Genomic DNA, 27,289 nt, shown 5'->3' on the forward strand with positions numbered 1-27,289 from the left:
ACTCCGCCTCCTCCAGCAGAGCCAGCGCTGATTGGTCGAGTTCCGTACTCTGGCCAATCAGCACTGGCTAATGCATTGTATTGGCGTGATGAAGCAGTGCTGAATGAGTGTGCTTAGCACACACATTCAGCTCTACTTCATCAGGCTAATAGAATACATTGGCCAATCAGCGCTGGCCAATGCATTCTATTAGCTTGATGAAGCAGAGTGTGCACAAGGGTTCAAGCGCACCCTCGGCTCTCCTACATCAGAGCCGAGGGTGCGCTTGAACCCTTGTGCACACTCTGCTTCATCAAGCTAATAGAATGCATTGGCCAGCGCTGATTGGCCAGAGTACGGAATTCGGCCAATCAGCGCTGGCCAATGCATCCCTATGGGAAAAAGTTTATCTCACAAAAATCACAATTACACACCCGATAGAGCCCCAAAAAGTTATTTTTAATAACATTCCCCCCTAAATAAAGGTTATCCCTAGCTATCCCTGCCTGTACAGCTATCCCTGTCTCATAGTCACAAAGTTCACATTCTCATATGACCCGGATTTGAAATCCACTATTCGTCTAAAATGGAGGTCACCTGATTTCGGCAGCCAATGACTTTTTCCAATTTTTTTCAATGCCCCCGGTGTCGTAGTTCCTGTCCCACCTCCCCTGCGCTGTTATTGGTGCAAAAAAGGCGCCAGGGAAGGTGGGAGGGGAATCGAATTTTGGCGCACTTTACCACGCGGTATTCGATTCGAACATGGCGAACACCCTGATATCCGATCGAACATGTGTTCGATAGAACACTGTTCGCTCATCTCTATTCCTTAGAAACTTGTCACTACACATAAGAAGATACTTTCAATGCTTGAAATTTCACTATAAGGTGGTCTAGACATCAGGGAAAAGAGAAGGGGGGAGGGGAGAAACTTTAAAGTCCTGGAGAATACAATATGCATCCCATTGCGACCAGATAGTCTGGAACACATCTGCAGTGTTATTGAGGTTTGCATTCAAGGAAGTGGATATTCTTCGTCCTCCCAAGTAAGTCTAGCCCTGATGGCAGAGACACCGACCTCCAATGATATACTATAAGGGTCTTTGCAGCTGTACAGAGGTATAGGAAAAGTCAGGAGGATAAGTTACCAAGGTGTCTAGGGGGGAGGCTAAGGAGATGAATCAGCAGATCTAATGGAAGAATGTATCAGTCATTATCTTAACCTCCCTAAAGAAAGCCAATATGAACAGACAAGTCCAACATATGATCCAGACAACCATGACAGTAGAGCAGGATTAAGGGAGTGTCGGAGAGCGGGGGTATGGTATCCATGCATAAGTAGCTTGTATTGGGTCTCTTAAGTTATGCACATAGAGGACTTCACCATTCTGGACCAGACCACCTTCCATTGACCCTGGTTAATTGATCAGCCCAGGGCCTCCTCCCATCTGGTCATGTAATGATGAATCAGGGACATACCATCTACCGGAGAGGAAAGAAGTTGGTATAGGTATGATGGAGATCCCTTAGTAGATACACCAGCCCGGTAGAGCGTCTGAAACTGGGAAGGTCTGGAGACCGTGAGCAAGAAAAAGTGTGTGAACCACCTGTTGGTAGGGAAGCCACTCCAAGGATGGGAGATCAAGAAAAGAAGTGAGAAAAGTAAAGGGCCTGAGCTCCAGAGTAGACGGGTCAACCATATCCGCAATACGATAGATACCTGCCTTCAACCACAGCTGGAACATGCTGGAAGTCATACCTTCTGGGAATAGGTTGTTGTAAAGAATATTGATCATAGAAGACTTCTCAGAGGCCAGGGGAACACGGTGAGGGCACTCCAGCCAAATAGCTCTCGTAAACCTAACAGGGCCTAACAAGTCAGAGGGACTGAGTCGCCCCACAAAAAGGAGTTAGGGTGAACAGGAGCAATCCACAACTTCTCTACTTCCATCCACTTCGTATAGGTCGGTATGGTTGCCCAGAAGGGGCTATTGTTGTCACTTTCTAATTTCCAGGTTTCATACTGAAGGTATTTCATAAACCATAAAAAAAAAAAACTTGGGCCCTTATCTGACACTTGCTTTCCAGACCTGTTGGTGTTCTTCACATACACACATCTCTATTCTATGCCCTATTTTGCAGCCCAGTCTCGCCCATTACTCGGTATTGGTGATGATTAGATATTACATCGTTAAATGGCAGAGTATAGGAATTGCACTGAAGAAAAGTAACTTCGTCTTATTTACTTGGAAAACGGATCAACCAAGGATTCAACACATCCCAAAAATCCGTAGGACTGTGTGCGGTCTATGGAGATCATTGACAACTGCAGTCTAGAAAAGTGGTCTGAATAAGGCCTTATTCACATGTCTCCTGATTTGAAGCACCATGGAATTAATGGTGCTATATATATAAATAAACAATAATATATAAATAATTTGATCAGTGATGATTGTGAGGAGTGTAGGCTCCATAGAAGGCAGATATAATGGATTGAGCCTGTTCATGGTTTGACACACAATCACTCATGCAAATCACTGACTTGTAGACTATTCTAAGGCAGAATTCACACTGTTGTTCAGCTTAAGTGCCAAATGTCTGGACAATAGAAATGCGTTTCTGGCCTCATTGTCAAGTGATCTCTCAACTGAATGGCCATCACACAGGTGAATACACACAGGCTTTCATGGGTTTTAAGAGGCTGTTTTTGTAACAGCATAAGATTATGGAAGTTTTTGAATTTTGGAACAGAGGGTGAGACTTAGAGGGCTGAAAAATCTCTGCACTCGGAATAACACTTCAGTGGTTTAAGGTTTTTTTTTTTATAATTGGGATGGCGTTTGATCATGTGACTTCACAACAGCATAGGCCTGCGCCCACCTATTTGAATAGTGGTGGTCCTGCTCCTACACACTTGCTCCGTTCAGACCCTTCAACACTAAAAATCGAGCAGTACTGGAGTGATAAGTGATTTTCCCAGAATAATAATTTAAAAATTATAGAATTTTTACGATTCTGGAAAAGTCCCTTATGGCCCATCTACTGTGTGTGTGACTATATAGAATATATAATTTAACTGAGTGCTTAAAACTTCTATAGTTTGGTAATATTTTTATATTTTTCGCCCCCTTTTATGTGCCTTTCCTCAGAATTGGCCAGTTTACTCTCTTGGTTTTGTATGCCGATGAGCAAAATGGGATTTGGCCTCCATTCCACAAGCAGAATCTGCATTTCAAAGAGCAAGCCCTGATATTGTAATCTCATTGAGCTGGGCTCCCCCGAGAGGTCTCTGGCCCCCTGTGCAGAATAAATTAGGGAAATGCTTCAGCATCACAGGCCACATCTGACAGTGTTGTCATGGCGGTGTATTCTCTTGATTTTGGTAGTTTTTTTTTATTTTATGCAGTTGTGTTATTGATTGTGCACAATTTTATTTTTATTTTATATTTTTTGTAGTATATTGTCACTTACCGTATGTGCTTTGTTCAAGATTGTTTTAGACCCTACTTGAATTCTTCCATGTAACAGCAATGCAAGCGTTCCAGTGCGTGCGGTATATACTATACCGCTATATGAACCACGATACCCCCCTCGCACAGTACCAAAGAACAGACTAATCTGATTTTGTGTCAAAAATAAGGTTAATGTCTCTCGGCAGCGGCAAAAATAGATCACGTTTCAGAAGGACTGAAGGCGTGTAATCCCGATTTATGCGAGAGTTGTTGGCTGAAACCTTAGCCTGTTAGCTGAGACCCTTCGAGGGGGAACTCTGAGGATCTCTACGGTTTCACCAGTAATCTCGGATGTCCTTTCCGATCCCTCGCTGCCTCCTTCTGGGTATTCCTACCACATGTCATCCCTAAAGGAGTAACTAGAAGCTTCCCCTCTTTAATGTCACAGTCCTTGGGGAAAGTTTGTAGCCGCCTCTTGTCATTCTTGTAAGAAGTTATGATGGAGATGGATAAATGAAGTGCTGAGCTTTGGGAACATAGAAAGTTTTTTTGTTTAGTGCAACATTTGCTCTACGGTGCAGAATTTTCTGCTGTACTGTAATGTCTGACGGGGGGCGCTGCAGCTCTCTTTTCACTGTCTTTCTCCTTGTTTGGAGGATCTCTTCCCCTGTGAGAGGTTCTTGGATGTCAAGTTGTATCTGTAACATATGGGGTTTTACGTGTTTTGGAGATGAGGAAGGAATAGGAATAAACAATGCACTCCAGCTCTGAGGGTACCACTGACTAACATATGTGGTGTAATCCCATCAGTGCCAATTATTGTCTTCTATAGGGGCTGTATAGTCTACCTTTTACATTGCGTTCCTGGGAGACTTGTGTTTTTAGGGAATTCTTTGGCATGTATAAATTCTCGCTCCTAGTCTTCTGAAGGCCTGTTGGTACACTATTTTGCCAGTGTTTTTTCTTAGTCTCAGGTCATACATGACGGAAAAGCTGCATAGAATTTTTTTCTTATTTTTATTACATTTGTCAATCTTCAGCAAGATAAGGCTATGTTCACATCTGGGTCAAAGGCTCTTTGGCAACGCTTTGCTGCGGATTCTGTAAATGCTCTGTATTCTGCACGAATGTCTCTGGTAACACGACAGCCCCCTTGATAGAAATCCGACTGTCCCAGTTAGTCGGTGTGATCTGTTGGGCGCTATTCACATCTGTTATTACCTGTATAGAATGAGTCTTGCACTTCGCTTGTTCTGTTCCTGTAAGGGAAAAGAACTGACATGAACAGCACAGGTGTGAACATGGTGTAAGGCCATGTCTGGTCAGAACATTGTTCATTGTACTCTTCATTGGTTCCTAAGACAACAGTTAAATCGGGGCGGGTTCACACCAGCGCCCGGTCTCCGCTTTAGCAATCTGACAGGTTTCTGCCTTCTGCCCCGAGAAAGTGGACAGGAGGCGGAAACCCAGCGGTCAGTCTTCAAACCAATTAACTTGAATGGGTTTGCAAAGTGACCGCCCGTGTGCATCTTGTGCCTCTTCGTGGCGAAACGGTTTTGTTTTTTTAACCGGACACAAAGTCCTGCACGTCTGACTGTGTCCGGTTAAAAAAAACAAAACCGTTTTGTTGCAGAGAGGCACAAGATTCTTACGGGCGGTCACTTTCCAAACCCATTCAACCCATATTGCCTAAAGTGGAGATAGGGTGCAGGTGTGAACCCACCCTCAGTCTGCCATAATGGGCTATATACATGGAGCCAGTAGGCCAAACCACTGACTGCCACACCACTTTTCTCAGGTTGCATGTGGTATTGTACCTCAACCCAATTACAACACTAGTGGCATATCCCATGGACAGGGGTGGTGTTTTTTTGGGGTACCAGCTGACCTGTCTTTCTAATCTCTAGGCACATGTCTGGGAACTGCTTTGGATATGTCAGAAATAGACATCTGGGACGCTTTCTCCTGCTTTCTCTTCCATGATGGCATATACAGTCTCTGCATTATATAGGTGACCTTCATTAGAAAAGATCTTGTCGTTGGTTAACCATTCGTGCGCTATTTATCCCATATTTGTGTATGGACTTTACATGAAGGGTTGCGCTGAAAAGCGTCGGTTACGGATTTGCCTGTTAAATACAGTGACCTCAGTCACTTGGGCTCTGCTTGTTGGATCATGTATGTAGATTACATCTCTCGTCCATTTTGGCTGAATCTCTTGGCTCGTCCTAACCTGGACTAATTTAGTTCTGGACACACTTCATATCCCGCACTGATGAGGACTAATAAGGCTGTTATGGCGGTGTAAATGGTGGATGTCTGGCTCTACTTATTGGCTGCTTGTCCGATGTAGTGTTTGGTTTCTTCACATCTGATGGGCTTCGTATCAGTTCACACACTGTTACTTGATTTGTTGGTGTAATGTTCAGGGTATTCCATGAATTTCTCACTTTAGAAGAGACTTGGGTCACGTACACTACAGTGCATGGATGTCAGTATGTGTCCATGCATCCAATATATGGGATGGAGCATACTTTGTTAGATCTGCTCCTGTGTTCCTTCAAGGGGTTTCTAGGACTAATGCCATAGGATAGAAAATCGGTATTAGATTTGTAAAGTCGTGGGTAAGACCACGTTCAGATCTGCAAAGGAGTGTCTGCTGAAAATCGATGGAGGACTGACTATGTCTGACTCCGTGTGTTACCGCTGTCTTAGCAGTCCACCTCTGTTCGGGTCCAAAAATGCTGTCTAAGCTCCTCTTCAGAGGTCAGTGACTTCATTCATTGGTCACATGGCATTACTGTAGCTCAGTCCCATTAAGACAAATCGGGCTGAGCTGCAATACCATGCGCAACCACTATACAATGATGGCACTGTGCTTGGGAAGCCGTCACCCTGCAATCCCTTCAATAAGATGATCTGTGGGTGTGCCGGTTGTCGGACCCCCAGTGATCTGATATTGATGCCCTACCCATAGGAATCAATTTCTTCATCCTAGAGAATCCATTAAGAAAAATCCTTAATGACGTCCGAAATCCAGATTTCTATAGATGTGTTGTGTCTGTAACATGGACCTTGTTTATCCAGTGAGGAAAATCTTTTGATAAGAAGGGTCAGTGGGTTCACGCATGAAGGAATACTTCGATATCTGACTCTACTGGGGTCTTTAAAACAGGACATGACCGCTCAATCTTTGACCACTCTGGTGAGCAGCCATATTGCAGGTGCTCCTATCTCTATGGGGGTATGCTGACCCCAGCATGCATGGTGATGCAGTTTTTGACCCGTCCAGAGATGGAACCTGCTCTTATCCTGTGGGATATGCAATACATGTCTAAAATGCGTACCTGTTGAGGTTTTATATTCATGACCTGTACCCTCACCACACGTTGGCATTGTCACTGCTGATTCCCCACCATATTGCCAATTTCTCCATATTCCTGTTTCATGAGAATATATATTTTGTCCGTAATCTCCATTTTCTTTTTCCCTTCTTTTTTCAAGGTTTTCACTTAAGCGGCACAGTGACTGAGCCGGCGATGCAGGCCGAACCCGAATCCGTTTGCAATGTAGCCATCAGCTTCGACCGTTGCAAGATTACCTCAGTGACCTGCAGCTGTGGGAACAAGGACATCTTCTATTGCGCACATGTGGTGGCGCTATCTTTATACCGCATCCGCAAGCCCGATCAGGTCAAGCTTCATCTTCCTATTTCAGAGACTCTCTTTCAAATGAACAGAGACCAGCTGCAGAAATTTGTACAGTATTTGATCACAGTTCACCACACGGAGGTCTTGCCGACCGCTCAGAAACTAGCAGACGAAATTCTGTCACAGAACTCTGAAATCAATCAAGTACATGGTGAGTGGTCCTTCATTTGATAAGATCACCCCCCCACCCCCACCCCGTTTGTTTTCAGGATCATGGCACTCGGGATTATTTCTGTGGGCACATTTTTGTCGCTCTTCACGTCTCCATTACATGGCTATGTTATGCCTGGATTTTCTGGATTAACAAATATGACGTCAAGGGAAAGTTTCTCTGATATACTAGTTCGGTCTGACAGCTACCAATTTTTTTTTTTTTTTTTTTTTTTGTTCATTTAATATGCTGTCACAACAAGTTTGGGAGTTTAAGGTATGTGAAAAGTGTCATGGGTGCCGGTCCGGTTACTTGGACCTCCCCAACTGCTAGTATGAAATTTTGCTTTTCCGAGGTTTCACTTCATTTTGACCTTGCACTTTACAGGCCCAAGTCACAGCTCTTATCTACCTTGAAGAAGACTTGTATCCTGCAGGTTATGGGTACATGGAAATATTGTTTGATATATTTTTGGTTACATATATAAACTTATCGGATTGAAGGTAGGAACACCTAGTGACTCGACCAAACTGGAAATACTAAGGCTAGGACTATATAGCATCTGTTCTGCTATCCTCGCTACGGGCTTGAAGGACAAATACGATTCTGTATGTGGTTAACACTTAATATTGCTTACACCCGTGCAATTGTACAAGATGCAACTATGTGTAGCCCACTCCATGCCCATGGTACACATGTAAACCTAACACCACTTCTATAGGGATCAAAGATGGCAGCTAGCTCCTCTACTGCGTGTTGAAAGTGTTCATCGCCAATGAAGTTAATCCATGTCTCCCAGGATGGAGGGAGACCTCTTCTATTGCACCTTTTTAACAGAATCAATAGTGTAGCTGTAGCCATCTTGGATCCCCACATGGTCAGGGTGTTCAGTTTACGACACAGCCATGGCCATAGGGGGATTTGGGAAAATTCTCTGTCAATTGAACAGTTAAGTTTCACAAATATGGTTGTCCGCACCATCAGACCTCTACAGATGTATAGATATGTACACGGATTTATGTAGATCTTGTCTTCCTGCCACTCAGGGGTTACTCTCCGTCCTCGCCATTTTGTACCTGCTACATTTCTGGTATGCTGCTTCGTCATTACTAAAAGTAGAAAGGCTAAAAAGTATTTAGATAAAAAAAAACAAAAAAAAAAACACGTCCCTTTCTTGGATGCTGACAGCCTGCTTCTGTACCTCTGCTGGTTATGACTTGTCACTGACGTTAGGTTTTCATGGTGGACTTGGATCCATCTTTGTACTTTCCACCGGCGGTCTCAAATCTTGACAGCTTATACGTCACGGAGAGCTCAGAACTGCAGAATAGGCCAAAGTTTCAGAGTAATACAGATGGTTGTGAAATGTGCAGAGCTATAAAAGTCACAGGGAGTGGAAATGGCCCCGAAGAGAGCCAAAGTGCACACATGCTCTGCGGTGAGGCCTGCTCTTATTCCATAAGTGGTCTGCACGCCCAGAAGACTGGGCAGCAGTATACAATGTATACTCCTACTTCACAAGTCAACCCCATGCTGTCCCCCTGCAATCTCCCCTTTTCTTGTCACCATGGAAGCTTGTAAATACCTGGTCTTGTGTAAAAGCTGGGCCTTGTAAAGATTCACACTGGAATTGAACGCTGGGATATTTTTTTTTTTTGAATTTTTGTAGGTCCTGTGACCCTTTTATTAAAAATAAATAAATAAAATTGTACGAAAATAATTCTAAAATACATTTGCAAGTGAGTGATTCTGAGAGGCAAGAACAGAAAACAAAAGGTGGACAGACGGCTTCATATTAAAATAGAGGCGACAGAGGGCACAGACGCCATCCTAGTAAAATGAATTCCTGGAGACAGACTCACCACGGGGACCGAGACATTCCTGTTAACACCAGTGCTGTGTGGGTGGTGGAGATGACCTGTGATGTGACTTGCACCACCATGAATTCATTCCTGGGGAGGGTCAGGCCATACGTGAGTGATGTCATGTGTTCGGTATAGGCCTTTGCTGCCTGGGCAGTGGTTTGGTGCGTCAGGAAATCGTGAACCAAAATAAATTTGTGATGGATTATAGTTATACTATCTGCATTTGTGCCTCCTTTCTACTGACAGAACCTGCTTTCTGCCCAAGACACCCTCTGCGTATTTTGGCAGGTACTACCCTCAGGCTTCCCTCCCCTACTTCCCCCACCATCATATTTGTCATCTCCACACTAGTCTTGTCAGGCAAGCGTAGGATAATAACTTTGGAGTTTGCTAAGCTTCCATTTTAATGGAGTTTCCTGGGATTGCAATATTGAGTAAACGTTTGGATAGGTCAACGGTATTGGATCAGTGGGCATCTTACATTCACAACCCCCATAGACATTGGGTTGCTTTTTACTGCCCACTTGAACTGTGGAACGGCCATATTTTTTTCTCAAAGCGTTCAACTCTACCAGGGAACATGTAGACTTCAAAATCTTTACGTATGACTAGAGGAGATATCGCCAACTAAGCTGTAGAAAATTTAGAAGGACTCATGTACATAGCTGTGGGCATGAGTAAGGTTCATGGTTGAATGGCAAGGACTGCACATGGATGAAACTTGTGTACCGCCTGTGCCTCCTTGGCCTTATTCACTGACCGCACTAGGACCTGTCCTAAGTTTTGCTCAGTCCTATATATGGGGCCATAGAAACTAGCAACACTGACTATACACACAGTCACGAGGCCTAAAGCATTGCACATTTTATGTGCTATGTGATCTCTAACCTCCCTCTGTCCAGCTGTTACAACACTAAAACTCTCAGGAGTCTGTGACAACCACACGCCATAAGCCGGCCTTAATATATTCCTACATATTATACGCTGCCCATAGTGACCTATCACTTTACAGCTCATGCTTTTCTTGGAACCCATTTACATTAGTGCAATGATCCTTTGGTAATCCGCTTGCTTGGTTTACCTTTGCACACAAGTCCATTACGACTTGTATGTAAATTGTGCTCTGTAGACTCTTCTCTACAATAATGGAGGGTATAAGGCAATTTCACACCAATCCTCCATCTTGAATTGTCATGAACAGCTGGTTGAGTGCGGGCCTACAGGTGAGCTGACATTAGGAGACCATAAAATGAGATTACTGAGCGGCAGAACAATGCTCTCATTCACACACTGCTTATTTGCAGAATAACACAAGGGGTTTTTTCTCCTGCCGCACTTTTGTGCCAAGATTCTTTTTGCAGAGATGTGGGAGTTCTTATAGATGCTTACAGCGATGTTCTATCAGCCAGTGTTACTTATAGGTGGAGCTTGGACTTGTAATGGATTACAGTAGGTTTTAACAAATTTCAACCACATGCTGCGAAAAAACAGTGCTGAAATTGGCATGCGTTCCAGATTCCAGGTTCGCAGCGTGTCTATTCTTAAAGTGGACTCTCTCCGCATTACTTATGTAGAACATATTTGGATTTTGCTGTGAATTTTTTTTTTTTTTAAATGCAATTTGCACCTTAGCGGTTTCCAGCAATAACCTCTTATCCATTGCCCCCCAAACCCTCCCAGTCTTCAACAGGGGTCTTGAGTGGATTGATGGACTGGCACAGCGGCATGCAAGCACAACCGAATCTATAGGATTCGCCAACATACCCAAGCATTGTACTATAGGTGATAAGTTATTTTTGGACAACGCCTTTGACTTCGTTCAAGATAGTCATCCTTTACTAGGAAGCCGCACCGTTATCAGCCTAATCTGTATTGTAATGAAGCAGTAGATCAGTAGATGAACAATTACTAAGAATTACCGTTCAGGAATCTGGGAAAGTCTGCTTCTGATCTTTGGAAATGCCAATTGTCTTTTTCAATGGAAGTTGTACAACATATCAAGCAGCTTAACAGGGGATTCTAGTTTTAACACCTGCAGTGGCTTCAGTGGCTTCAAATGACACTGCATCCGTACCTCTGTCTGGCTGGGGATCCAGTAGAGACTCCATTTTGTCTAACCTTCTGCCCACACTTCAGCATCTGGTTGTATTATTCATGTACACAGCAAACTTAAGAAAAATCGGGGACTCACGTGGAAACTCTGCAAGATCTCTAGCGTATAAGAGGTGAATATTGACTTATATCAAGCCACTGCAAGGGTTAAAGGAAGTGGAACTCCCCTTTAACACTTGAGAATGTATTTAGTGTTGAGAATATGCAATCTGGGGACTGATAAGGTAATGGCATATCCTAGCAATATTCAATTGCTGTGGACTTTGTAGGGTACTACAACTTGCCCCATTCACTTTAGTGCTGTGACAGGGCTGCAGCATTATAGTCTCACTATTTTTGGGATCAATGTATTTCACCTGCTGAAACTTTTTTATTATAGTTTATAATTAATATAGCACCATCAATTCCATGGTGCTTTACATTTGGAGTTTACATACAGTACACAAAATATATAGGCAGATATAAAACTAACAGTGACCGACAGGCACAGTGGGGTAGAGGGCCCTGCTCACAAGGGCTTACAATCTGAGCTACGAGGGCTTACAATCTAACTTAAAGGGTGTCTTAGCAGAAACCAGCCCTGTAGATGGGTTATTCCTTGCAAATCTGTGTCTCCATTGCTTAGATCACTGGAACTGCATGGGGGGCTTCCATATGGTCCAAAAATAGTGCTAAAAAATAGTGCTAATTTCTGCATCTTTGCATCGGAGGTGCTGATTCCCAAGGGCAGAGCTGTTAGTTGGAGGCTATATGGCAGGTTCCTATAGCTCCGTATTTCATACATGTACTCCATGAGCATTGCTTGTAAAGAAAAGCTTGGTAACACAGCATCTGAACCTGCTACATAGTAAATCCCAGATCACGGCTATATAGCGTGCGGCGTGTCCTTTATCTAATCTTGCAGATAGCCATGTTTTATACCATCTCTCGGGCACATTTGAACAATATAATTGGCAGCTTCATAGCCAGAGAGGCCTCTTGTACTTGTGCCCTATGTCCTGTTATACCCCGGTCACATTGCACAATTGTATGCATTACCCTAGGCTATGAGGCTAAAAAGACCCAAGACTCCCAACGCTTGTTTGTTTTTCACACTGGTATCCTTAATGGAGTCCACAGCCAAGTGTAATCTTATCACGGCCATAAAAGCAAACATGTTAACTTTCCCAATAAACAAATACACATTTAATCTAAAGTAGACCCTAGCAGTCTTCCCTGCTGGGCCGCTCTTTGAAGTTTGCCTTGGTGTGTTGTGGCAAGTCTGCGCCTCATCCTTGACTCTACATTCCACTTATTTTTTCCTGGTCAAGAATTTCATTGCTTTCCTATGATCATTACTAGCAGAGATGCGGCTTCTTACTACTTACATCGTCATGAAAGATGTGTGGCCATGACATCATGTAGTATACACCTATTCCTATCGTACACTAGGGGGCACTATGTATCACTAGGGAGTGATGGCTCACAGGAACATTCAGGTCCGCAAAAATCGGTTACACGCAGAAACCATATTAGTCCACCCGTTTTATGCTGAAACTGGCGCAGAGGAAAGTCCTCTCCACCAATTTTAGGCCTCATTCACACTGGGCATGGGACTGCATATTTTGGTCCTGATTCTGATGCGGGAAGCTGCGTCAGAATAGGACCAAAATGTGACTGTCGCAGCTTCCTGCTATGGAGTAGGCCCAAATGAATGGGCCTAGTCTGGAGGGTGCTGTGGTGAGGCGGATGCCGGGGCTGACTCGGCCGCGGAATCCGCCTGAAGAAAGGACAGCTCGCTGCTTTTTTCCGTGAGCGGTATACCGCTCACGGTATACTGCTCACGGTAAAAAGGAAGCTAGCGGTGTACATAGAATTGAGGTGGATTCTGATGCCGAATTCACCTCAGAATCCGATTTTGGCTAAATCTATATCTTCATACACAAGTGTGAATGAGCCCTTTTCTCTGATGTCAACACTCTCATAGAAAAGTATGGCCTGACCTGCTAAGTGCGCCCCCTAGTGGTTATATTTACATGTATGAAATGGGATCCTGATGAAAAAATGAAATCCTTTGTCCACAGTGCCTGCCAGTAAATACTCATGTCACTTCCTTTTAGAAAAACATTACTCAGAAGCGACTGAATAAGTGTCAGAGTTTGTCATTGGATTTGGGCTTGACTCCCATTTCAGCCATTTCCTAGTTAATCGCCAATTCGTTTGCATGGCGCGACCTATCCCAACGTTTTTGCTTTATTTCTTGTTTTCCAAAAGTGATGCTAGTTTTTGGCATCTAGAACAACTCTTAAAGGGTTTGGCACTTTTTTTTTTTTTGCTTTTCCATTTTGAATATTTTTATGGCTGGCGTTCCCTTTATTGCAGATTATATTTTGTCCTCGCCCAAGCTGTGTATATTACATAGGCTGATGAATGAGGGGGAGCTAATAAGTCTGAAAGAATGTCCTGACATAAAGAGGAGCTGCTTGTTTGGCTGAACAGTCGCTCTTTGTTAGGAACGTTGCTTCAGGCCTGTGAGCTCAGGGCTCAGGTATGTGATGGGAGCGCAGTAGGCACAGGTGTGTGGTGGAAATGCCACAAAATCATGTCGTAAACCCCAATAATCCACCAGAGCGCAACCGGCCCCTTGACGTAGTATTCGCACGCACAAGACTGGGATACGGACGTTTATCGAAAATTATGGAGCATCAGATGGGCAATGGAGCAGTGTGGGTGAACGCTACCTTTATATTTGGATGTGATCAGCCTGGCATCTGTCCACAAAACTACTTTATTTGTTAATTTCACATATAAGAAGGAAGCCTGGATAGATATAGGCTAGAAGCTTAGCGGGGGGTCTTGGCTAACACCTTTAATAGCGAAGTGTGGCGACAACTTCTATGGGTTCCTAGTTTGGTGCCTTTAAAGGGAAGAAATCGCTGTAAAATATACACCTTGTCTAGAGGTGTTCTCTTGTACTGTAATCCTGTCTGTGCAGTAAAGAGCTGACTGCTGCAAAGAAAATCCCTATAATATTGACAAGTGTCTATTACGCTTAGGGTATGTTCACACTGAGTTTTTTTGGAGTGGATTTTGATGCGGAATCCTCCCCCAAAAACGGCTCCTATTGAAGTCAAGCCAGTAGCGGAAAAAAGAAGCGACTCCCTATCTTGCGGTGCCGCGAGGCTCCGTCCCGATCAGGCCTAATCCGGAGCAGAATGCCGCAACTGGATGCTGGTGTACTGCAGCGGCATCTCGTCGCGGCTAGACCCTCGGACGTGTTCACATGCGGAATGCAAATTCTTAGGCTGTATACTGTAGACTCATACAAGGTCAGGGTCACCATAGGGGTGTTATACTATGTGGAGGCAGAAAGACATTGCTGGGTATGGGCAGGACCAATGTGGAAGTGGGCAGGGGGCTTGAGATATAGTAAGACCCATGTAAATATGGCTTTATTGTACACACAGATTTTGTGAGTTGCGTCCTCAAATGACCTCCTTTTTCAACGTGGGGCCCTGATCTTGAAGTGAAGCTGCAAAAACCTCTAAATTCACTTGTATTAATAAATGTGCAGAAAATCAGATGCGTATTTTTGATATGCAGAACGGTCTGTAAATTTGTGTGAGCCTGGCATTACAAAGCAGATTATTTTCTGATCCCAGTTATAATGGTCTAAAACATAGGTTGCTATGGGCTACAACATCACAGCAGAGCTTTCACATTTCCAAAGCCGTATTCCAAGTGATCGCTGTGCTGTGGTTGCTATGGGAAACAGTTTTTGGACCGGATCAGATCTCCCCTGTTAGGGATCCTGCACACAGTTACGCTCCGCTCATGCTGAACGTAAAACTCGTTCAGAATGAAAGCGTAAAAACCAGATCCCATTGATTTCTATCGGTGTGGGCATACGCACATATCACATTGAAAGCGCTAGGGAAAAAAGCCTCCCATTGGTTTCAATGGGTAGTGCACGTATGCTGGCACCCATAGAAATTAATGGGATCTGGTTTTTCCGCGCTCATTCTGAACGAGTTTTACGTTCAGAATGAGCGGAGCGTAACTCCGTGTGCAGGCTCCCTTAGGGTGCATGCACACTGAGTAACGCCGGGCGTGTATGAGAGCCGTACACGCCGGCATTACAGCAGACTGCCGAACACTTCCCATTCACTTCAATGGGAGCGCTCGTAACAGCGGCGTTTACGAGCGCTCCCATTGAAGTGAATGGGAAGTGTTCGGCAGCCCTGCTGTAACGCCGGCGTGTACGGCTCTCATACACGCCCGGCGTTACGTAGTGTGCATGCACCCTTAGATCTATCAGCTTTTGGTGCTCCTATATTAATGGACCCTCCAAGAATCGCTAGAATAAAGGTTCCTGTTCCTGTAAATGCGGAGAGCCCCAGCGGCCCAACCTCGCACTGATCTGATGGTTATTCCCTATCCAGTCAATGGTGGGATAATTATTTCCAAAAGCCTCCTACATCTGCAATTTCAGACTAAACCCATTGGCAGGTATGGCGCTGTCTCTGAGGAAAACCAGGTCATATCTACTTTAAAGCAGAACTTAACACTGATATCCTAAGGGCTAGTTCACATGGGGCTCCGCGTGTGCACATTCAGTCACGGCTGCTGCAATTGGATGGCGGTGCAGTGCACCCGTTGCGGCATTCCGCGATGTATTAGGCCCAAATGAATAGGTCAGAGCCATGTGCTGCAGACGCCTCGGCAAGATAGGGCAGCTCGCTTCTTTTTTCCGCTAAAAGCTAGCGGAAAAAAGAAGTGAGCAGCTCCCATTGAAGTCAATGGGGGCAGTGGATTGTGAGGCGGATTCTTTGTTAAAATCTGCTGTCAACTTGTCCCGTGTGAACTAGCCCTTAGGCTAAAGCCCCAGGTTGCGGAAACACAGCTTTTTTTTTTTTTTTTTTTTTTTTTTTTGAGGAGTGGATTGAGCAGAAGGGAGAAGTATAGGAGCTTCCTATATATTTCCCACTCCTTTTGTAGCCATTCTTGGCTTTGGCTGAAGAAACAAAAAACAAAATCTGCAACTAAAAAAGCTGCGTTTCCACAATGCGGAACCTTGGCCTTAGGATGTGGGGGTTTTTTTTTTTTTTTTTTTTTTAAAGTTGACATTGGTTCTCTGTGCCTAGATGACAGATATCTGGTTACTCACAAGGCCATTTTCTTGCGCTATGATCCTCTGCACCCAGGTCTCCATTCTAGTCTGACAAAGGGCCAAAATGGACACCCAAAACGCTAAAGCAGTGCTCGATGGACCCCATTGACTGATGTCAGGGGTCTGTGTCCGTTCTTTTAAAATGAAGCCTCTGGACGAAAAAGTCGGACTTGCCGCGCTTTTGTCTGGCAATTTTCCAGCACATATGTGAACCTAGTCTTGGTCACATCTAAGGTGCGAATAACTGAGACTTTCATTGGTGATTCTCAACAGGTCACAACCGTGGTCTGTGCAGTTAAGTAGCCAAGATCTTAATGTGAACAGTCCGGGTTGAGAACATGCGCACAGATAGTGATGTGTTTTTTTTGTTTTTTGTTTTTTTTTTGTTTACCTGCCTGAGTCTCCAAGAGTCCATTATGGTGACAATATTGATTTTAGAGAGGATAAAATATTTTAAATTATAGGTAAATACCCAGGAAATATATGGTGCACTGGAATACGTAGCCAAGTAGCAGGGTAGGCTTTCAATATCTGATCAAGGGGCCTTGCACATGATGGGTCTGTGTGCCTAAATTTTATTTTTTGTTTATAGCTGGCAGCAAAGGGTTAAAGGTTTGTTATACGTGCCAAGCATCTATATACGGGCCAGTTGGTAGAAACACACTGCACACTATACCAGACAGGGCAAGTCTCGTCCTGGAAACAAATGACTTTTCGACGACAGCCTGCGCTATAAGGATAGATCAGATCCCCAGTTATGAAACATTTAAGAATCCGTGCAAGATGATATTAGAAACATACGCTGACAACAGCTGCTCCATCCTGCAGAGAGCTGATCTTTCCTCCTGTGTGTTATCTGCAACCTTTTGAAGAGGAGTCGGGAAGGAGTCCCGTCATATGAACCTTTACAGAAGATGAATAGCGGAGAGCATCAGGAATAGTGTCTCAAGGCTCCTTGTTTGTACAACCCTGCAAGGGTCTGTCTGAAGAGCGATCATCATCGACACGTTCCTAATTGTTTGGTCTATCAATGTGCAAGAAGTTTGTTGAAACATATACTTACTGTTAGATAATGCACATTCCTATGTCTCCAGGGGGACATACTGCAAAATATGGAGCGTGATTCTGCAGTCACGAGGGGAATTTACTCTTTCCTCTGTAGGAAAACTGGCATAGATGTGGTGGATATTTGGCACATTTATATATTTTTATTTAAACCAATGATGGTTTTTTGTTTTTTTTCCATTAATATATGATAAAATGTAAAATATAAATTATCTAGCTGTATATATTTTATTTTTTATTATATTCAAATGAAAGTGAGCCTTAAGACGAGCAAGGGTGGGGATGCCTAGGCCTATTAAACCGTTATATAGTTTTCTGGCATGTTGCACCAGAAATCTGCACCGGAGTTCAGGTGCACAGGACCTCCTGAGATGTGCTAGAAGTGAAGCCTCAGGTTATCCAGTTTCTAACATTGGCTTATTCTTTGCATAAATCCTCAATATTGGATCTGCAGGACTCACACAGACCACCATATGCTGATACTGTACGGTGAGTGAGCAGCAGCCCCCCTGCACGAACTGTAGTGCCGACTAGGTATTGCACGGTCACCCCACTGAAGTTTATGGGGTGTTGCGGCAGTCCCTACACTTGCTGCTGCTGCTGTTTGGTACAGAAGTGCTTCTCACTTACCATACAGATCTAATATTAATGGCCTATCTTAAGAATAGGCCATCAATTTTAGAAACTGGATGACACCTTTAAGTGGCTCCACCTCAGCGCATATCTGGAGGTCCTAGTACTACATTACTGAGGGCATTGTGTAGAATTCTGGTGCAACACTCCCGAAAACTATATAGTATCAGTATTAGAAACTGAGTAACCCCTTAACTATCCTCACTGGTACCAGAGTAAAGACGGGCATAGGAAACTAGTCCATTAATGTAGCCCTGCTCCTACCAGATGTTTAGTTTTGTAGTCTGTTACAAAGAAGACCTATATCTGCATTGGGGCTGTAGACTCGCCATAGGATAGTATGTAAAATGTGATGCTAAAAAATACACTGGTAGGTTTTGTATTTTCTGATTCATCCACATTTAAAGGCGTAGACTTATAAGTAAAACGTGTCTTACAAAAGGCTCTGAGTGGGTTAAAACACATTCAAATCTTGGACATCCCCTTGATGATCCCATTCTGATCCTGCACTGTTCTCTACTTCCTGTTTGTGTTGACTCGCAGGAAACCTCAATCACTGAGCGATCATTTCCTGTGTCAAGAGATCAGACATGGATACTGGTGGGGGGGACAAAAGTGACGTGATAGGGCATCACCTGAGCTTTCCTTTACCTTTTAACCTGACTGTTTTTGTTACATCATTCCCAATTATCACTCAAAGCTGGACGTAGGAGGTCATGGGCCCACCATATAGCGGTTATTGCCGACTCCTTCTAACCAGTGGTTTGGTTCACTTTCTGGAGCAGCCATTCCCACAATCCAGAGTCCTCATATCCTAAAGTGCCACTATAGGAGCCATGACTGTATACCAGATGAAGCAGCCATCATGAATGTGTTTTTTTTTCTTTTTGTAGTATAGAAGGAAGAAAACTAGTAGATCTTCTTCAGATCTGAGATTATGAACCCAATTTGGGACAGGGACCCATGTGAAGGACTCCCATCTCTGGAATACCTTTGGTGCCATATAAGCAGTAAAATCATTGAACCTCTCATCACGTTTTAGTATTTTATTCTGTATCACCTTTTTCTTATAGCTCTGCATTGTCCTGTTCCTCTGTTACTCCTCCAAGAAACTTCGGAATGCTGGGTGTTACCAGTTTGAGGTTTGTCCCTACCCACTGACACTGTCCTATCATTGTGGCCTATCCGTGCAGTCATGGTTTAGTCTAGAATTGCAAGATCGAGCAGAACACCCAGCTCTACTTTCAATGAAAAAAAAAAAAGGAGGCAAATTCCAGATCGGATTTTGAATCTGCCCCAAAATTCCTCTTTGTGAATGTAACCTTAAGTGATGGCCTTTTTTTTTAGGGTTTGGTGTATTTTTTATAGATTTCGTGATCTTGCAGTACAGCCGGTAATAGTAACCAATGGTAGGTGCGCTACTTTCTCCTAATCCTCCAGTGCCTGGATGGGGTTCAGTAGAAATGACAGATATGATGAGAATGCCAGAAGCGGTCGCCGCTTGCCCCCGATTCATGACTTGTTTTTAATCTGCGTGATCTCCTTGCACAGAGCAGACCACCGCCTGCCTGCCCATGGCCTATGCATTAATATACAGCTGTCTTTCTATGCGAACAGGTGCTCCAGACCCGACAGCCGGCGCCAGTATAGATGACGAGAATTGCTGGCATCTGGATGAAGAACAGGTCCAGGAACAGGTCAAGCTATTCCTCTCCCAGGGTGGTTACCATGGATCGGGAAAGCAGCTCAACTTGCTTTTTGCCAAGGTATGGATTTCTTCTAATATTCTTTGGGTAGGGTCCCTTCTGGGTTACTTGCTGTTCATACACATTGTCCCGCTCATGGGATCCCGAGATTTAGAGCATCAACCTAGAGGGATCTACATGACCTGGTGGATAATCTGGCATTAATGGGATCTAGCAGGATTATAAGGATTTTTCCTATAATTGTATCAGTCTCATAACTATATTACATTGATGATAAACTATATTGGAGCTGAGCTTTGTGTCCACCCCTTATGAGCCCTGGCCATGAGTTTACATACCCATCAGAGAATCGTGACAGACTTTGTTTGCCGTGCTCAGTCCTTGAATCCGAAGAGCACTTTTATATAGCAATGAATTTTCATTTGTACTTGATGTGTGAACTAAATGAGAATTAGAAGTCTGGTTAGGAATGTCTGCCTGGAAAATGTGTTTTCCTCTGAGTCACTGCAGAGCTGTGCAATACCTTGCAAGGTCGCCCCCTTAAGGACAACTGTATGTCTGCAGCTCTCTGCATAGACTCCGAATGGGCAAGTTTGCAGACTTAAGTTGTGCGAATGTATGTAAAATAGATGCATAACGTATATGCACATTATATAAAAAATATATATGCTTTTTATAGGGTTCAGCATGGTGGTCTCTACTAAAGTGTTGACATGTAGCCTATCCATACACTATATATACGTTTTTTGTTTTTTCTGGGGTTTTTTCCCCTTCTCACTGGTATAAACATTTGTCACTGGGTGTCATGCAAACAATACTTTGCATATGTTAATTGTCTTAAGATTTTGGCTAGTAACACCTTGGTAGTCTTGAACATCTATAGGTAGGTGTTTTACCAGGCAGATCCCTTTTAGCTTAAGGTGTCTAAAAAACACATAGCTAGTCTACAAAACAATGGAGTTGTTAACCTGACACTTAATGGGTTTTCCTGGTTGTCATCTGTGATGAGATCACACTGTAGAAAGTCAGGTTAAAGGGGATGTCAGTAGGGGTTTCCTTTGCCGCAGTCACCTTATTTACATCACAAGCTAGACAGTCAGAATTACAATAGAAGTTAACTCTTCTATAGACATTGACATCACTCCAGTCTTTGTATCCACTACTGACAATAGATGTCACAGCTTATCTGCTCCCATTTCCTGCATAGAGCATGTCTAGAAAATTCTCCCATAGTTGTCAATGAGTCAGCTCCAGACTATTGCTGCCTATGGCAATGACTGCTGTAAAGCGTATCACTAAATGCTGTTAATAGAGCAGTGGAGAAGTTGAGTTAATGTTCATAACAAAGTACGGAATATAAAACTAAACAAAATATTAACAATTTCTCTGTTCATTGTTTGCAGGTACGGGAGATGCTAAAAATGAGGGATTCCAATGGGGCTCGTATGTTGACCTTAATAACGGAGCAGTTCATGGCTGATCCCCGTCTTTCACTCTGGAGACAACAAGGCACTGCGATGACGGACAAGTACAGGCAGCTCTGGGATGAGCTAGGTATTGCTTCACTTATTGGTTTAATATCTGGTGGCTTTTGGATGTCATTATTGGGTTATGTTCATGCCGATGCAGTTATATAGTGACCTCTGAATTGTCTTGGGGGCTCTACTAACCTTCAGCCCATCTGATTTGTTGGAACCGCCATCTTGACAGTCAGTGGTATAAGGCTTAGGGCTACACAGAGAATTAGGCCGCGGCTTCTATAACCCAACCAAAAATTGGAGGGGTCACTGCAATCCTTCACGAATGTTAGTGAATGGAGTCACATAGTGACCATTAGGGTACTTTCTAGTCTCAAGATTCTGTACCCGAAACCTAACAGATTTTCCTTTTTAATGGATATTGCGGCCCACAATGACGCTGCCGTTTTTCTTGTCCCTTTTGTGGCCGGCCTCTGACATTGATGTGGATGATATAATGTAAAGCTCTTGTGACTCCTCATTAAACGTGAAGATTTTCTCCTTGTCAGCTCTTACCTTTTATCTATGTGGCGTGAACCATGGCCCCGCCATTGTGAAGTACTTGGCCGCAGCTCGCCTTCTCTCTGTTTATATATTTGGCTTGATGTTTAATTCCTGTTTTGTAGCTTTAATCCCTTGTATGTGTTTACTATTCTAATGAACACGTTTGCAGCCAACTTGGCACTGTGCGAGGGAGTAATTTGGCATACAATGCAGGAACTGTGTTCACTTTTTTTTTTTTTTTTTTTTTTTCCTTCGCGCCCCCAGCTCCCCTCCCTTCCCTGTGGTTGGGGACGAATGAACCATGGGAATGGCCCGTGGTCCTGGCTCTAAGAGGATCCATGAACGGCTTTCTCTGCTGTTATCGCTAGCGGAAAGGGAACTGGCTGTACTTGTACAATTTGTAGAGGACTGTGCTGGATTTTTTTTTTTTGTTTCCCCTTTGTAAATCAGTGACAGATTTTACAGAGGGTGGACGGAAAGCGGCGCAGGATAAATATAATGGTAACTCCTTTATATTTTAGGGGGGGGGGTCCATGTATTACTTTCTATTTTAAATAAAACACTTAGTCATATATGTGCAAATATAATATAGGTCCATGATGGTGCCCGTTTAGATTTTCCCAAATACTACATGCACCTTCACCAGCCGGCAGAGGACACAACTTAGTAAGTCATTTGTTTTGGGCTGTTGCCAATTGATATGATAATGAACACAGGGACTTCCTAGGACCCTTCCGACAAGTCCCGGACCATAAAAAGTTTGTGCATTCATGGTCGTAGTCATTGGCATCTGAAAGACAAGAGGCCGTCACCACTAACATGGATATATCTATATGCAAATAGAAGGGAAAAATTTTGCAGAGTTTTAAACAGAATCTTCCATTCAATGTTTTTTGTATGCAAATTGAGTAAAGAGAAAATATATAATCTGCAGATGTTAAACAAAAAAAAAACCAACCTCACTAATGGCGTTTTATAGAAGTCTGTATGGGTTTCTTTTTGGTGATTTAATGCTTAGTGGATTCGGTTTCCTTCCCCCTAAAATAACTTTTGCTATTTCCATGGTAATGTGAGTAAAGCCTAAACTGTAATTTTGACAATAATATCTCGGTAAACATAGCCCAGGCTAGTGAGCCGCTAGTGTTTATGGAGGTTACTCAGTTATTATAACTTTAGTTACCAAATGGAAGTTTTATTCTCACTTCTGGTTCAGGATTTTGAATGTTGAGACTTTAAATAGGTTTTCTTTTACTTTTGCGTTGATAAAAGCCAAAATGAGGGCTCCAATAGCGCCCTGTGCCCCTCGTAATTGAGCATTTGCCTTGCGAAGTGATACATGCTACATCTAAGGGGGCAGAGACTGCTTTATGCTGCCATGCTTACTTGCCCGTGGGCAACCGCGGTACTGCCAAGCTGGCGATTACTCATGCCTAGTAAAGCAGTGGTGTCTATGCTGTGTTGTTTCTTTGGAGGTTTGTGTGTGTAATATAAAAATACTTTTTTTTTTTTTTGCCAAATTCTATAAAAGTAAACTTGAAAGTTATGGACATGTTCTGGAATTACAATATTGAGGCCCTCTTGCGGTTCGATGTAGTGACTTCTCTTTAAAGAGTCTTTCATGTCCTCTAACATAGGGTATGTTATATACCATTATAAAGGCCCCCCAGAACCCCCTCCCGCCATTGCAGAGACGAGTGCCATTTTGTTTCAGGTACTGATATTGTTGTACTGTCAGCATGGTGGGCTTTATGGCTTGGTCATCACCTGGGGGTAGGGAACAACGCCTGACAGTACACTTGCATAAAACACAAAAAATGGTCATTCCTGCCCAACAATGTAACCAAGAAATGTAAGTGCACATTGCTGTGACTGATACAAATACAAACCCAAAAAGGTTATAACTTCATTCTGCTAGCACCAATAGCATCACTTTAAGTACCTACTGTATAGAAGGATACATGAAAATTAGGTTCTTGGTTTTTACACTTTGATCAAACTGTAATAGTAGGCCTGCCATGAGAAGGCAACCTGTTAGGTGGGTCCCTACAGTAAAATGACTTGCCTCTCTTGGGGGTCTTGGTCTCCTATGAAGTGAGGGCAAATATTTTTAGCCATCCCTCGTCTTGCATAGTCCACAGATGACCTCCTCTCTCTGGACCTGTGGCCTCTGAATGAATAGGGTATGATAGTTCACTCTTTATGATCTAATTAAAATCACCCTTGGACAAATGGGTGGCGTCCATGACCAAAATGGAGTCGGCCACACCCCTGAGAGTCATGTTCGAATAGGGACCCACCTAACAGAGGTCGCCTTGTTGTGGCAGGTGGGCTTGCAATTAATTTGAACAAAGTGCAAAAACCAAGAACCTCACTTTACGAATTCTAATATATGAAATATTTGTATTTTTTTCTTCTTCTGATTGAAACCCCTATAACACAAACCTTGCTTTATTCAGGATTTTCATTCAGAACAGTTTGTCACTATTATATATTGCCCAAGTGTTAGTAGCCAGATGTACCACCTTCCTCCGCTCTGGTGTATTGTGTACATTGTCGCCTCATGGGATGGAGCGCAGCATACAATGGTAAATATTTTTTTCTCTTTACACCGCTATCCTGTGGGGATGTTTTGTGTAGACATAATAATCGTGCTGCCAAATAGGGGAGAATGCACCAGAACATCTGAGACCACTGCAGTGCAATTCCTAAATGCCCCTCTACCTCCTGGGAGAAGATTCCCATGTTGGAAGCAATGGAATGAACCTGCCAATTATGACGTATGCGCATCTGTCCTGGCGCACAAGAGCTTTGTTAGACGTGGCGTCTTATGGTGTACAGTTTCATGGCTTACAGACAAAGCTAATGGTACACGTTACTCCTTGTCTGCTTGCATGTCTTCAAGGAGAGGCATGTTAGGTTTCCTGAAATTCCAGATCATACCATCCTTCTGAAGATGTCACGTGTAGGGTTATATTGCAGGTTCCAGTTTTGAGGTGACCACTTTCAGACACATGCAATAGCAACACTAGACCCAGACCTCGTGGTTCTTTAAGACTATAGTGCTTGGACAACTCAGATGACCAAGGAAGTACAGAGTAACCATTACAGCTAGGTTAACACTAGCCCTCTTTATTTTGGGGTTTCCATCCCCAAACCTACTTAAAAATTGCAGAGTGAAAAGTTTTACAAGCAGAATTTTTCTCTGCATTTTTCAGGTGGGACACGCAGCTAACCTCATTAGTCTATGGCAGGGGTAGGGAACCTTCGGCACTCCAGCTGCTGTGAACCTACAACTTCCAACATGCTCCATTCACTTCCATGGGAGTTCAGGAACAGCAGATCGAGTATGCATGCTGGGAGTTGTAGTTTTGCAACAGCTGGAGAGCCGAAGGTTCCCTACCCCTGGTCTATGGGGTCCACAGGTAACCACCTCAGCTGGTTAGCTTTGTTTTTTGGGTCCCCTAGCAAACCTGCACAATGGATAGCCTAATGTTAGTGTGAACCTAGCGTCAGCCCCTTCTGGTCTTAAAAATTGGTCAGATCCCTAATGGACATTTCAAAAATATGGGGTTGAGCGTCAGAATCTGAGCTTCTGTAGCTCTGTGTCAAAAATGGTGCAGAGGGAGGAGCGGCGAGCCCAAATTATTTATATAGTATCTTTAATTCCATGGTGCTGAACATCTAGGAAGGGGTTTACAGTGTACAATGAATGACTAACCTGATACAAGTAGGACAGAGGACCCTGCCCTCAGGCTTAGGCTATAGGGGGGCATAGGTGGACACAGGTAAGGGTGGCCTAGTGTCAGTATACACTGGTCTGCTCGATATCTGCTGACTATGTGGTGCACAGATCAGGTGCTGGTCTATTATATCCTGTGCCAGGAAGGACGAGCCGCACATAGCAGTACTGTGTAGTTGTTCTGCGCCTGTGCATGTATTATACAGACTGCTTGCCGCATATTTCTTAAAGAGGATTACTACTAAAAAGAATTTAGGAGAGAGGTCGTCTTTTGAATACCTTCCATAGTACCTGTTTTGATCTCGGCATTGTGCTGTTATTCCTCCTAGAAATTAAAATGACACATTTCTGATCAGTTTTGATCCACTTCTGATTAATCTGTCATTTCTTTTTTTGCGCCTGCAAAAGTTTTTATTTTTCAGCCTCTCCTTACAATGAATCTGTGAAAAATGGATGAAATGCAGACGGCGCAGGGATGATGGTCGTAGCCTGTCCTGTTTTTTACTTCATGTGCCCATAGACTTTTTTTTTTTTTTTTTTTCAGTACTCTACTGAAAAAAAATTGCTAGAGGAAAAAAAAGTGAGTGGCTCCCATTGAAGTCAATGAGAGGCATTTTTTGGAGGCAGATTCCGCCGTCAAAATCCGGAACATAAAACACTTTGTGAACTCGGCCTTATACTCCCCTTGCCTCACTCCTCCTGGGCATCTGCCAGTTTTCCCTGGTGGACTTTCAGCCTGTTTGACGTCTCATGCCCCAGGGTCACCACTGAGGCCTGTGATTGTCGCCACGCCGAGCATCGTGATACTTTGGGTCTTAGAGGTCACGTTGGGTACTCAATCACAGGCCGCAGTGGTGACCCTGAGAGCAGTAATGTCAGACTGAGGCCTGAAGAGGACGCTGACAAAATGCCCAGACGAGATGAGGCGAATATAAGTGTGTTCTCCCTATCCTCCCCTGGGCCTCCTGTTTAATATAGCATCTGAGAATCCAGAGTATCATAAAGCCGAAAGTTATCTGAACAAGCGTTGTACAAAACGAACTGAAGGGCTGAACCTTGCAAATCTTTTGAGGTTCGCCCATCTCTACACCAATCCCTTTGACTTCCAGTTGTCAATTTTATTCAGTTTTGAGGGTCAGGGGGTCCGTACTGCGTTCAGTTTTGAGAAAGAATAAGAGGAACAAGAGAAGCTGATTTCAAATTTTCACAAGGGATAAAATTCTTTACTAAAATAGACATATTGGGAGAGTTGACTGGTCCTTTTTTTATAAACACGTTTCATCTTGGTCCGCTATTATGGAGGCCATATGTCCACAACAAGTATACGTCCAGAAAGTTCCAGTCCAATGTCCAGAATGTTCAGGTTTCCCTCCTGCTCATTGCGCCTCTGAGCCTGCGGGTGCCAATCACACAGAATGTCATGGTACATCGCTATAAAGGCGGCAGCTTGTGGGAGAGATGTCCAGAACTAGACAGGCCTGTGGAGGTAATCCAGCACATTTGTGACAGGAAACGGCAGCAGAGAGGATATTTGTCTTCTCTATCTGTGCGCTGCCTTCTGTCAAGACTGCAGAAAGGAAGAACAATCAGCAAATGTTGCCTTTTTTTTTTCTTTTCTTTTTTTTTTTTCTTCATCTAAATAGGCGAGGAAATTGCAGTTTCATTTCGGTGGAGAAACAATCGCTGTCAGACTATTCATAGCCGCCG

The 27,289-nt window shown here is 43.6% G+C and overlaps 1 protein-coding gene across 1 annotated transcript in view; it reads left to right on the forward strand.

Annotated features, from left to right (window-relative positions):
• ZSWIM6 (zinc finger SWIM-type containing 6) overlaps positions 1 to 27,289 on the forward strand; it is a 95,509-nt gene that overhangs the window by 36,882 nt on the left and 31,338 nt on the right. Inside the window, exons 2-4 of the mRNA XM_075269808.1 lie at positions 6,936 to 7,292; positions 19,734 to 19,882; positions 21,226 to 21,376. Coding sequence (XP_075125909.1) covers positions 6,936 to 7,292; positions 19,734 to 19,882; positions 21,226 to 21,376 — 657 coding nt within the window. The remainder of the gene's footprint in view (positions 1 to 6,935; positions 7,293 to 19,733; positions 19,883 to 21,225; positions 21,377 to 27,289) is intronic.

The sequence above is a fragment of the Leptodactylus fuscus genome, chromosome 1, assembly GCF_031893055.1.
Source record: "Leptodactylus fuscus isolate aLepFus1 chromosome 1, aLepFus1.hap2, whole genome shotgun sequence".
Lineage (NCBI taxonomy): Eukaryota > Metazoa > Chordata > Amphibia > Anura > Leptodactylidae > Leptodactylus > Leptodactylus fuscus.